Source organism: Phymastichus coffea, unplaced genomic scaffold (assembly GCF_024137745.1).
Source record: "Phymastichus coffea isolate CEN01 unplaced genomic scaffold, Cenicafe_Pcof_1.1 PCOF00070, whole genome shotgun sequence".
In the NCBI taxonomy this organism is placed as follows: Eukaryota; Metazoa; Arthropoda; class Insecta; order Hymenoptera; family Eulophidae; genus Phymastichus; species Phymastichus coffea.
In genome coordinates, this window is record NW_026706881.1 from 24,933 (window position 1) to 38,326 (window position 13,394).

Here is a 13,394-nt window from a genome sequence, read left to right on the forward strand (position 1 = left end):
GTACGCTTGCTTATGCGCTTATGTAGTCAGAGCGATGTGACACTTTGGCGGTGGCTGTTGATGTTACCAGTTACTCAGTAGTAGTTTTCGTGGAGCTTTGATTGTCGTCGGCGTATGTGTGGACTAATTTTTTTGTAATTTTAACCAAAATAAACACGTTGTTTAATCACATTTGTATATATAAATTATGGTGAGTGAAAAAATGGTGATCGACATCGACAATCTCAGCGAAGAAGGCGAGTTAAAGAGAAGTCCAGATAAGCAGAAGTGAGTATTGAATGCTTTTTCGAGGTTATCATTACTAAATACTTCATTGAAAACTAGCCATTTGTCGTCTGTAACTGAATTATTGATTGCGATTTCAATTCTATTGCGGAATCATTGTAGTTTCGAATAGCAAATGACTATTATTTACTTGTCGAGTGGATACGTGTTAGGACGCAACATATAGTAACGTATTGTAATCGTTTCACCACTGTTTTTCCAATTAAATGTGTTATAACCCCGAATAAAGTGCAATGACAGACCTCAAATTAAAAAACTTCAACGTTCTAACTGCGTTGAATAGTTTTTCAGATGACGATGCTGACACACAGGATTCGTTGGAGATCAAACCACCACAGGCAGTGATTCATCATAAGAAGAGCAACTCCCATCGAAGGGACAAACATTCTGAGAGAACTGGTGAGCGTAGAGATAAAGAGTATAAATCTTCTAGGCATCATGATGATAGGCATCATAGAGAGAAGCACAGAGAAAGTAGGTATCGGCGTCATGAGCCCGATCAGTACGAAAAAACAAGGCGTTCTGAACCTACAAAAAGAGATAGAGATTCTTCTAGGTATGAAAGGAAGGAGCGCAGTACAGGTGATCGGGTGTTTGAGGAGGATTTGAGAGAGAGGTAAATCACATTTTATACCTATAATCATTGTACTAACAAAATTTAAGAAATAACAAGTCTCTAAGCATTAGTCCTTCATAGTAGACATCCATTAACATTTTTTGTTTTATTTATTTAATTGATGATAAGTAACAACTGTCCCTCTGTGTTGTATTGTTGAATACAACAATAAATATTAATTTTTGTAAACTAGCACAAGTAAAATTCAACTTATCCCTTGATCTTTGATGAAATATTGCATTTCTGACAGACTACTGGACAAACGAAGAGAAAGACGAGATGATTCTCGGGACTATAAATTGGAGCCTTCGCGCAGTGTCGAATCTCGCAGGGAAGAATTATCGTCTCATCGAAGGGTCGTCATTACTACTGAGGATCCTAGGGAACAACAGCAATTGCAACAACGAGGGAGCAATGGGAGACACTCGATGCGACACAGTGATCCAAACAGAGAAAAGAGACACAAAAGGTCTCACAAACATGAGAGAATTAGAAACCGTCAAAAGGAAATGACCGAAAGACAAATTGGTACAAAAATATTCTTTTTAAAGTGGATGTTTTAACATCCGTAAACACATGTTTTAAATTATTTTTATTTTTTTAGTGCATAGAGGAAAGCACTTGAGAGAGCAGCAAGAAGAAGACGAACAGCCAATGGAAGTAGACGACTACGATGATGCACCACAAATCGAACCCGAGCATCATCATTACCATCAGCAACCGTTACCACCGCCGAAAGATCCCAAAGATATGACCGAACAAGAACTTCGTCGTCAACGTCTTATTGACGCAGAACGAGAAATGGCCTTGATGAAGAAGAACTCACATATGGCACTGGAAGCACGTCGACAAAAACGTGGAGGTGAAAAACGATCACACAGTCCTGAAGACGAAACGCTTGATCCATCAATAGTCCATTTATCCGAGGATGAAAGTGAGGAAAAATCTGATCACTCCAGTAGTGTTAGAGTGTCGAGTGGTGATCGTTCTGAAGATTCTTCAGAGGATTCCAGCAGTTCATCTGAAAGTGAAGAGTCTACCGAGTCACCTAGTACAAGAAGTCGATCGGAATCTGAGCATCTACGAAGTCCAGCGGAAAAGTCAGATGTTCCACCGTCGCCAGAGCCTATTCCTGAAGAAAACATATCGAATGGTATAGTTAAAGAGGAAAAGAAAGAAGAAGTTGAGCCTGAAGTTGAACTGCCGCCATATTTTCCAGCTATTCAGGGTAAGTATTTTATTTTATCAAGCAATTAAATCATATATAATACCTGACTTAAAAAGGAAGATATTAAATAATTTATTTTGTTGGCACAGGTTGCCGAAATGTTGAAGAATACAAATGTCTAAACCGAATAGCCGAAGGTACTTATGGTGTTGTATATAGAGCCGAGGACAAAAGAACGAAAGAAATAGTGGCCTTAAAAAGATTGAAGATGGAAAAGGAAAAAGAAGGTTTTCCAATTACCAGTCTACGTGAGATCAATACACTTCTCAAAGCTCAGCATCCTAACATTGTTACCGTACGCGAAATAGTCGTGGGTAGTAACATGGACAAAATATTCATAGTAATGGACTTCATCGAACATGATCTAAAGTCATTGATGGAGACGATGAAATCGAAGAATCAAGTGTTCATTCCAGGTGAAGTAAAATGTTTGATGCAGCAACTGTTGAAAGCCGTTGCTCATTTACACGACAACTGGATCCTACACCGAGATTTAAAGACGTCTAATTTACTACTAAGCCATAAGGGAATTTTAAAAGTTGGTGACTTTGGGTTAGCAAGAGAATATGGGTCACCTCTTAAACGATACACATCTATTGTTGTGACACTCTGGTATCGAGCACCGGAATTGTTACTTGGTAGCAAAGAATACAGTACACCAGTTGATATGTGGTCTGTCGGGTAGGTAAAACTTTAAAATGCTTCTGTATTAAAGAAACAAACTTTTTTGTATAAATTTATGTCAATATTTACAGATGTATCTTCGCTGAATTGCTGAGAATGGAAGCAATTTTTCCAGGAAAATCAGAGACAGATCTTTTAAATAGAGTATTTAAAGAACTTGGCACTCCAAATGATAAAGTTTGGCCAGGATATAGTGAATTGCCTTTGTCGAAGAAAATGGTTTTCGCTCATTATCCTGTCAACAATTTGAGACAACGATTTGGTATGACCCTGACGGAGTTAGGGTATAGTCTGTTAAATAAGTAAGCTTTCGACTGTCCTTATACATTCTTTTCAATAATTCCATTGAAATCGATAATTAACGTTATCTTTTTATTTATTCATAGACTTTTGACCTACGATCCAAAGCAACGAATCACAGCGGAAGATGCAACAAAGCACGAGTACTTCTCGGAATCGCCATTGCCAATCGATCCATCGATGTTTCCAACGTGGCCGGCAAAATCAGAGTTCGGTCTGCGTACAACAAACGCATCGCCAAAGCCACCCAGTGGCGGCAAAGAATTTAAACAACTTGGAGATGATGAAGATAATGCTATTGGTTTTCATATGGGTTCAAGAGAAGCTAGCAGACAGCTACCAGTTGGTGGTGGCTTTCACCTTAAATTTTGACCGATTTCGTCCGCACATCGTTTGTGTAACAAGGACACGAGCGCATAGGCATAAATACACTGACTTTAAGACTGTACAAATTTATATTATATAGATGAATGAATATAAGTTTATTATTGCATACAAATTCAAAGACTATCTTTTATTATCTCAGATTTTCAATAATTTCACAAAAATATCAATAAAGTCATCAAGAATACTTTCTTTCAATAACTATTGAAAAATACGAAAAACAAAAATATTTTTTCTTTTTAGCATTAAAAATGATAGCATCAATTTGACTAAAGGTCACTTATCAATTTAAAAAAAGGACTAAATAGATCAAACTAATCTTGATGTCTGAACAGTTCTTCCCATACGTAATTATTCAATGTTAGTAATTTGACAGAATGTTTAAGTTTAGGTTGGTTTAAATGAATTGGTACTTATCTGCATTATTGTAATATTTATCTTAGAAAGGATTGCAAAAAATAATTACAAAACTGCAATCAAATAGCCACTTTATATTTCCATTAATAATTACACATAACAGACTTGACGAAACAAAAAAAATAAAAACAGCAACCATGAATATTGTAGTCACTAGTATTTTGACCGGTTATGTACAATAATAAATCAACTTAATTTGTATACAAATTACAAATAATATATATTTACACAAAGAGGCATAGCTGAAAGCTTGTGAATATAAATTAAAATGTTTATTTTATCTTTTAGTTTGAGCAAAATTCATTTAATAATGTATATATATATATGTATATATATATATATTTATAATTGATATAAATATATATAATTTTATTTTTTATATATAGTATTTATAAATAATATGCATAATTGACTAACTTCCCCTTAAAAATGGGATACGATTATAAACTTTCTTGTGTAAAAGACCTCTCCGTTTTTTCCGACTAATAACAAATTGTTCGATAGATAGTCGTCGCTGATAATTTGTCGACAACTTTGTGTTTTTTTACACTATAATGTATACATACTATTGCAAAAGCATTCAAAATTGTTGATTGTGGAGGAATCTTGACGGCGATTCCCTTCGTTTAATAGAAAAAAATACGGCTAGATACTAACGAGAATACGTATTCTTTTTTTCTTACTTTCATGCTTCTTGGCTAATGTCAAAAAATGTTTAAGATAGAGCCGAGAGTCGAAGCTTTCGCGCGTGTGAATCTTATGTCTGTGTATATGTGTTGGTATAAAAAATTTGCACACTAAGTGCTATAAATTGGTAAATGCGGAATGTGCACTTTGCTGGAATGTGTAAAGAGGGAATACTGATGGCCGCATGGTCAGCAGAAGTATCATCACACTCGTTTTCTTTGCTATTTTTCGTTAGATGACCGACTTCTTTTATTACGGTAATTGTTCCACGTAATTCTTCGGTATCAGCCCCGTTTTACCATTTAAAGTACCTACTAACCACCCTGGTTCACTCGATGGTTGAACTATAGCATAAATTAAAATTAATCATTTTAATTTTTCCATTCCTCATTTATTAAGCATAAATTATAGTTATATAAATTACCATTAGTTATGATCTGATTAGGTTCAAATGACAGTTCACCAACACTTTCGGCCATACAAGCGTACAGTGTCCTTACTCTCCTGAAAATTTATATGAAGTCATAAATTAAGTCGAAAGCATCTTCAATCAAAAGTTACAGTAAGAAACTTACCAAATCCCTGAACCAGGGCTGGATCTACCACTACTTGGTGAAGTATTAACTCTAAAAAATAAAAAACAATATTCATTTAATAAAATCTTTATCATCAAATAACTTGAGTACTTTGTAAATTTGTAAATTGTTTAGGAATCCCAATCAAACTAACGCGATAAAAAATGTAACTTATTAATCAAGACGTTAAATGCAAAAAATAAAGCGCGATAAAAGAAATAACACCTGGAGAATAATTGCAACAAAGTTTACTTACTTATCTACAGCAAATAACTAGGAAATCAATGTATAAAAACTAACTATATACTTACAAAGACATTATTGGATTATTTCTAGGTGGGTAATTAAAATGTGCGTTGACCAGCATTGAGTCCCGTTTTTGCTTAACGGGCACAACTCCAGTGCTAAGATATGGTGGCGGATCACTTGCTATCGATTCGCTTGAACTACTCGTGTTTCCACTTCCTGAAACTGCAATTACAAAGATGAATGGATTATATATGCTCGATTTCTTTGAAAGATGATTATGATAATGTATATTACCTCTTTCAGTCGAATGATACATGAAGTTGGCATTGCGATTTTTCAATCGGGCAATATGACTGTCAGCGTAGTTAGGCAATCGATGACTAGGGTGCTCGATCTCCTGGTAATCCTCACCATTTTTCTGATCTGCGTCTATCAACGGCGTCTTCGAACTTACTGATAATGGGCTATCATAATAGGATCGCGAAATTTCCTAGGTTAAATCAATTACAATTAGTGATATGCAATAACTATTTTTATCAATTCTATAATTCTATTTTCATGAACATTTATCACTTGAAAACTAAAAACTTCAAATTAATTTACACAAAATAAAGTTCTAATTTATGTATGTTCGAATCGACGTCATATCAAGTTGCAAACATACTAAAGTAGCTATGAAGGCTGTATTGATAATACGTAACATTGGACAATTATCATTCTAGATTTTATTTTCTGTTCTTGCGACGTAAAAAAAGATTCAACAAGCGCTACGAGCTAAAACTTCAAGAAAATGCCAAACGCCATGAATTATCGTCTTGATATCTCTCGTGTAAAATAACAAATATATTGCATAAGTCAAGCACGTCGCGAAACCACTAGCAATAATTCTTCAAAACAACATCGACTTATATACGAAGTAAAATGACATTCGGAGCACATTTAATAAACAAAAATACTAACTTTTACCTGCACCGTAGCTGGTACAACGGTGTGCACCGAATAGCATGGTAAATGTAGCGCCCCATTGCTTGGCTGTGGTTGAGGCTGCTGCACCGGTGACGTTTGTTGCTGTGGTTGTTGTAGAACAGGTGAAGTTTGCTCATCTTTATCTGGCGAAGTACTACTACTCAAAGCAAGACCCGAACCCATAGGCGAGGTTGGCAAATCAACTGGCGGACCCGCGGTTATACGTTCACAATTCTCGATTAATATCTCTACGACTATATTGTAAAATTTGATGTCCATTATCGAGGCCACCGTTTCTTCTTCCGGCCGTAGTAACGTGGGTCCGAAGCATACCGCCAGGTTACCCACTGTCATTAAGTTCTTATCACATTTTAGCGCCACTCTATAAAAAAAGAAAAGCTTGTGAATTCATTCATTTCAACGTGGCGTTAAAAATGTTCTCGTAGAGATGCATCGTTTATCGAATGTTTGATATGCGATAAAAAATGCTTACGTTGAGCAGTGTACAAGGCGATTAAAGAAAAAAAAGATAATCAAATAAAACAGATACTGTAAGCACTAACGTTGTTTTGATATCAAAAAGCTTATCACGACGCCACGCCAAGTTTAATAAACGTTTGACTCTAAATTTTTAACGAATCATGATGTGAATCATACAATGTTCATAACACAATCAATGGAATAATTACTTGCGAAGATGATTAATGAGTAGTAGAAGAACATTGTGGTTTGGTTTAGGTAGGCGATACACTAATGTGTGTATGTCTTTGACCCTTAGTTCCTTTAGTTCTTGTTCTGTAAATTAAATTTAAAAATCAGAATGTCACACTCTTGCTTTCGTTCTTTTTTTTTTGTTTTTTTGTTTACCACTGTAAGTGAAAAAAAACTCACTTGCTGCAGAAATAAAACTATCGTAGTACCGAAATGTCATGAGAGGCTCGGAAAGAGTCCTTAAATAAGTTTTTAGAGCACTAGTGATTGTTTTACTCTCCCACTCGTATCGATTTTCCAGCGCAAGCTTCTCCAATTTCCTGCGGTCGAGGCCCATCGCGAGTAATTTGTTCACTTTAGAAGCTACGCCGACCACTCGATAAAGTCCCTGCTCCTCTAAACCTCTATCCTCTAATACTTTGATGCATTTGGATATGAATAATAGACCAGTCGAGTCTATAACATTCTCGTCGGGTTGCTTCACCAGTGGACCTTGTTGCAAAGCAAGAACCTACAAATCATACATCGCGCTGTAAATATAACTATCGATGCCAATTGACGATAATCAACGATCTCGTGGACGTCATTATTTATGATTGCCATAAGCTTTGACTTACAGGTTCTCGACCGTCCATCGCGTCCATCCACGCTTTCCTATCGTTTTCGGATAATGCTTGAAATGTATATACTATACCAGGCCTAAAAAATGAGGAGCCATCGTTAGTCATCTATTTCGTAAATAAATTTAGATGAGCTTGTTAAATACGTAGTTGATATTGAGGAAATTTAATGATACATAAGAAGAAGACTGACCTTCCGATAGCGGTAATATCAAAACAAAATCGTTTTTCTATTGATTCGGACATACGCCGTACGCAAGAGGCCAGAGTAAAAGTGTCTTTACTGCTCTGTTAAAAACAATGAATGATAAGATATATTGTTAAGTCACTAGATGATTCTTTTCTTTGCGTGCCAAAAATGACATTCGCGCGGTGCACATCGAGAAACAAAACTTACAAATTTGCCTGTGAGCTGATTATACGGTATCATTGTGAATTCCTTTTTGTCTTTTTGATATGTGCAATATTGTTTCGTCCATGTAGTTCCAAAAGCCTCTGAAAAAATAGTTCGCTAATACCTTTCCGCTCGTTTTTTTTATAGGACTGAAACTACTTTTTGAAATAATCGCGAATGTATTTTTTGACGATAAAAAATATTGATACTTTGATCACGAAATAGAGTTTTGTGAACTATATGTCGGAAGTTGGTAAAAAAGTGAGAGTAAGATACAGTTAACACAGAAACGATACAACATTTAAAAAAAAATGAAAATTCAAGTGCGAGTAATTCGTGTCACTTACTCTTTTCCATCAGGAACAAATACCCTTCTCTACTGTAAAGTTTATTAGGGCCACTTTCTATTGCCGACTAAAAAATAGAAAAATAATTTACACAATTAAATATTTATTTATTTCATTCATAAATCGATAAAAACATAAATTTATGTAGATAAATTTTTATGTAGATAAAAACATAAATATACTCGTATTAATCGATTGTACTTTAGTAATATGACAAAAGTTATTAATAATAAAGCAATGAAAATGCTAAAACACAAAGCACATACCTTCTTCATGTCCTTCATTTTATTCATAAGCGATTCTGTCTTATCCCGCGTGGCATCGAAATTCTCTCGAGTCTTTTAAGAAAAAAACACACACACGCAAAATTAGATTATTAGTTGTCAGTAAGAGCAGCCAGTTAATTCAATAGCTATAATAATGACCAAGTTTTTTTGATTGATTATAGCAAAGATATTAATTTTACACACTTGACTCGATAAAACACCAAATTGTAAAATTAATTAAGCTAGATTAATTTTTGAAGGTCAAAGGCCGTCACCATATAAGAATCCCTCTTGAAAATACAAAAAGACATTTATTTTTGTCTTCGGGAGGCGATTTATCTTTAGCTGAAAAGGTTGTAAATAAAAGAACGCTTAATAAATTTACCTTTTGAATTTTGAGCTGTAGTTCAGTCATATATGGTTTAAAATCTTTGGCGACCTCGTGTCCTTGATGATAAAAAGTAAGCCAACCAAACATAAAACTTAGTAACTGAAAAATAACGAATAAGTTTGTTATGAAATCATCTATTCAACAAAAGAATAAGATAGAAAGTTAAATTTACCGTTTCTACAAATTCAAACTTCTTACGTTCTTGAACTTCTTGTAATAAAAAGACGTATTCTAAACTTGCTTGACAGAAATGCCTTTCGGCCATTTCCAATGTCGCATCCGCCTGTCATAACCAAATCGTTAAACATTATAATATGGGAAATTAGCAATAAAGTCATTCATAAACTTTTTCAACAATACGTACTTCTTGAAGAACATTGTCTTGCTTTTTAGTAGAAAGATTGAGATAACGTTCTTGACTTTGGCAAAACTTTACTGTCTGCTTTTCGAACTTTTTCTTGCCCTCCTAAAGTTATAAATAATGTCAGTACTTCCGAAATCGAATTTGTAAAACAAGGAATAAATGACTGAAACTTTACCTTAACTCCACCTATATGTGTTTTTCTAAATTTTTCTAGGGGCAGTATGATTTGATCGTATGCTCTTGCCAGCTAAAAACATTAGAAATCTCTAATAAATTTATTCCTGATTGTTACAAGCTTTTGTCTTTGTACTTTATTAACAATTTAACTTTCAATAATGACTTGAAAATTGTGTAAACATTAACATTATTGATAGTGTCCATGTGTATTATAGATAAAATAGAGAACAATTTTCACTAATAAAAGCAGTATCAAACTATTAATATTAACTACAAGTCATTCCATAAAAATATTTCAAAGATGAAAAGGTACAATAATGATACAAAATTTTACTAGGAAGTTAAAGTATCAATTCTTTATGATGAAGAACAATTGCTTTATTTACAGTTTATTCCAGTTAGTATTTGTATAATAAAGAAATTCTAACATTTAAGAAAATCGTTTATTCGAAAATAGGTTTCAAAAATATATTTTCATGTGTGTCTGAAGAATTAAAAATTGTTTAACTGCTTTAAAAAAATACTATACAAATATGATATATCTGCACTTTACCTTTTCAATAGTATAATTATAATGATTCCTTTGTACCAAATACAAAAAAAAATATCAGCTGTATAGTATTTTTGATATAATGTAAATTGTTGAATGTATAAAAAAGCTTGTAGTCACAGAAAATTGAAGTAGAAAGATAGTATCACTCAAAGAAGTTAGATTAGTATTAAAATGCCAGTATGTGAAGAAAAAAGTGTAAAGTGTACTGTGAAAGAGAAAAAGTAGAAACACACTATTAAAAAAGTTGTACGCTTTACCATTGACTAACACAGTTAGCCTTTTGTGAAATTTAATTTGATATGCATTTGAGTGTTGTTTGAATCAGTTTTTTCTCCCATTAATATGTTGAATGGAATATTTTTTGGACACAAAATATTAAAGCATTGCTAATGTGCTAATTATGTGCATACCATGCGATCACGCTCGTCTTCGATCAATGCTATGAGTTTACCAAATTCCTTCAGACTTTGAGATATGTGTAATTCATCTTCAGTTTGTGTTTCACCAATACATTCGAAGCTGAAGTTCTGTAATGTCTTTGAAAATGCCCTCTGAGCTCGAGAGAGATCTGGAAAACAATGCATTTCAAAATGAATCATGAGCTTTTGGCATTTTTGAAGCATTTTCATGATTGCTTTTGATTTCAAAACTATTTATGAAATATATAATATTCATTGTAAAATATATTGTAACAAACACAGAATAATTTTTTGAATCAATTTAGTTGACTTAATAGAAAATTCTTCTTTTATAAACATATTAATGTTATTCATCATAACATTCAAAATATTCATGATATATGGATGTATCTTGTATGGCAAAGGTTTATATAATCATCTAGTCATATACATACTACAAGGACTACTTTAATTTATGCAATTACTGATAATACCACCTACTAGTTCATTGCAATAAGCAATTTTATGTAGAAATAGAATTATATACAAATGATGTCATGGATGAAAGAGACTTCATATGATAAATATTATTCTTCCAAGAACAAATTATTCAAATAGCTCACTATTTTATGCAGTAATAAAATAAAATATAAAAATTTTTATATTTGTTACTGTTGAACAAGTACAAAGCTTGTAGACATTAACTCCAAGTGCTTATAAATAATGTATACTCCACACCTTCTGTTTAATCATTAAAAAAAGGAAATACAATAGAAAGTTATTATCAACTTTTAAACCTAGTAAATATTTTAAAATACTGTAAAATATTCCAAGTGTTACAAGAATAAGTAAACATTAAGATGATTTATCATTGAAGGAAATAAAATATAATACCATAAATATTCTAAATGTATATCCGTACAGTGTATATTGAAACATGAGCCTTTGAAATTGTTTTGTATTCTTCAGCTCCAAAAATAATTATTACTTTAAGGTCTATTTCAAGAAGTCTACATTTACTGTCATTTCACTTATTGAAAAGCTACTCTAGGATAAACAAACCAGAGATACAAGAAGCAGTAAATTTCCTTGGTATAAAACAAACAATGTCTCATCACATGACACAAATAATCCATCAACTCGAGCTGGCAGAGAACATCTTACAAGCCTACTATAATTAATGAAACATTGTAAACTATGGTATTTTAGTGAGACAATTGAACTAAAAATGTAGTACAACAGCACACAAGCAGAGGGAATAGAATAACACAAACATCGAACATGGTTGTTTGAAATGGATGTGCTGTGACATAATCATTATCAGCAACAGTAGAGAGAGAGAGAGAGAGAGAGAGAGAGAGAGAGAGAGAGAGAGAGAGAGAGAGAGAGAGAGAGAGAGAGAGAGAGAGAAGCATAGGAGCATGCAGCAATGAATAATAAAAAGAGTCAATGCAGCAGTAGAAGGAATAAAGAGGAGTTGGGCCACTCAATGAGCGTGACCTTCCCCCTTGGTCTGTAACCACCTGCAGCTCTTCAGACGAGACATAGGGAGATACAACAAGATAAAGAGAGAAACAGACAGACGGAAAGCGCAAGGGGAGAGAGCGAAAAAGATGCCAGAAACAGCACAGAATGTGAGAGACAGAGACAGAGAGACATGTTTACAAACTGATGGACGGTAAGAGAGAAGGTAACTAACTTTTGGCAGCGGATAGCAGATCCTTGACCTCCTTGATGAGCCGCTTGATCTGCTGGCTGGTCTTGTCGAGCTCACGCTCGTGATAGTGGAGATTCTCGCGGAAGTAGGGGCTATCCGTGAGGCAATCCGTGAACTCGAGCGGCTTCAGACCAACACCCATGTTACGCCTGGCTCGTTGGGCTATTACCAATCTCTCTCACTCTCTCGTTCTTTCCCTCGCTCCGTCGTCGTCCCTTTCGCTGCCTTGCGTGCGTATTGCTCACGACTACTCGGGCGCCGCGGCTACTGCTCCTGATGCACTTGTCTCCAGCACGTGCATTTATGGCGAGGAGTATTCAGCGAGATCCTTTATCCACGTACAAAACAACACCCGCGGCAATTTCGCACACGTATGCTCTACTCGTCAAGCACTTTCCACGGACACACGCACTCTTTTGACACGGCGGGGGGACCCCGCGACGACGCCACTATACAAGCACGAACGGACGAGAGCGCGATCACACAAAACGTATATCCAAGAGCAACTGACGAGGAGAGAGAATGTAATCTGCGTGCGTGCGCAACGTTGTGTTGAGTATTATCTGTGTGCTCTGCGCAGCGGGGAGAGCTGACGCGAGGAGTGACGGTCGTAAAACGCGAGGCGTTCTCTCTTTCTCTCCTCTCCTGTTTTTATAGGAATTTTATTTTTAGGCACCAATTATCGACCCTTTTCGTCCTGTCATTACTATGACTCGGCTCGCTATCGTATAGCTATACTTCATTCATCGAAGGTTTTTTTATCTTACTCTTGCGTGTCTGTGTGTGCTTCGGGATTTCTATTTTTAAACGTATAAGAACCGTATATTTTTCCACGCGAATAACTCGTTCCGCTTGGCTATTATACTATGAGCTTGTAATGAATTATAGATTCGGTGCGGACGATGCAAACGATTCCGATTATTAACAGACTCTAAGTTTCACTGCTCGCATAACGGAGCGCACGCAAGCGAAGAATGCAAAAACAAGGGGAAAAAAGTCGCGAGCGATCGTCAGCAAAAGTAATCCATTGTCAGCCCGAAAATTCCCTCACCACACCACCGAGCA

At 35.0% G+C, this 13,394-nt stretch overlaps 2 protein-coding genes across 4 annotated transcripts; one reads left to right on the forward strand and one right to left on the reverse strand.

Moving 5' to 3' along the window:
* Positions 1-21: 21 nt before the first annotated feature.
* LOC131667775 (cyclin-dependent kinase 11B-like) lies at positions 22-3,619 on the forward strand. The gene is made up of 7 exons (XM_058941468.1): positions 22-267; positions 569-901; positions 1,152-1,429; positions 1,506-2,129; positions 2,219-2,810; positions 2,885-3,115; positions 3,200-3,619. Exons 1-7 carry the CDS (start codon positions 188-190, stop codon positions 3,483-3,485), a joined length of 2,424 nt encoding a protein of 807 aa, XP_058797451.1. The 5' UTR covers positions 22-187; the 3' UTR covers positions 3,486-3,619.
* A 669-nt stretch (positions 3,620-4,288) lies between these two features.
* LOC131667774 (rho GTPase-activating protein Graf-like) lies at positions 4,289-13,288 on the reverse strand. 3 transcript variants are annotated; one of them, XM_058941465.1, is made up of 19 exons: positions 12,312-13,288; positions 10,625-10,782; positions 9,660-9,731; positions 9,485-9,586; positions 9,293-9,403; positions 9,115-9,219; positions 8,730-8,801; positions 8,464-8,530; positions 8,120-8,217; positions 7,916-8,010; positions 7,720-7,801; positions 7,283-7,613; positions 7,081-7,186; positions 6,392-6,773; positions 5,720-5,915; positions 5,488-5,647; positions 5,177-5,227; positions 5,026-5,105; positions 4,289-4,945 (listed from the first exon to the last, which is right to left on the reverse strand). In XM_058941465.1, the coding sequence occupies exons 1-19, from the start codon at positions 12,469-12,471 to the stop codon at positions 4,854-4,856; spliced, it is 2,520 nt and encodes an 839-aa protein (XP_058797448.1). In that variant the 5' UTR covers positions 12,472-13,288; the 3' UTR covers positions 4,289-4,853. The 3 variants fall into 3 exon arrangements, with proteins under 3 accessions (XP_058797448.1, XP_058797450.1, XP_058797449.1); XM_058941467.1 differs by having other exon boundaries at positions 4,290-4,945; positions 6,386-6,773; positions 12,312-12,488; XM_058941466.1 differs by lacking the exon at positions 8,730-8,801 and having other exon boundaries at positions 4,290-4,945; positions 6,386-6,773.
* Between the last annotated feature and the right edge of the window lie 106 nt (positions 13,289-13,394).

Coding starts and splice junctions, on each gene's coding strand:
- LOC131667775 (XM_058941468.1), top strand. CDS start 188: ATGGTGAGTGAAAAAATGGTGATCGACATCGACAATCTCAGCGAAGAA. Junction 2,130..2,218: donor ATATTTTCCAGCTATTCAGG/GTAAGTATTTTA, acceptor TTGTTGGCACAG/GTTGCCGAAATGTTGAAGAA. Junction 3,116..3,199: donor GGGTATAGTCTGTTAAATAA/GTAAGCTTTCGA, acceptor ATTTATTCATAG/ACTTTTGACCTACGATCCAA.
- LOC131667774 (XM_058941467.1), bottom strand. CDS start 12,471: ATGGGTGTTGGTCTGAAGCCGCTCGAGTTCACGGATTGCCTCACGGAT. Junction 7,187..7,282: donor TAGTTTTATTTCTGCAGCAA/GTGAGTTTTTTT, acceptor TTTAATTTACAG/AACAAGAACTAAAGGAACTA. Junction 5,916..6,385: donor CAGCTACGGTGCAGGTAAAA/GTTAGTATTTTT, acceptor GATTTAACCTAG/GAAATTTCGCGATCCTATTA.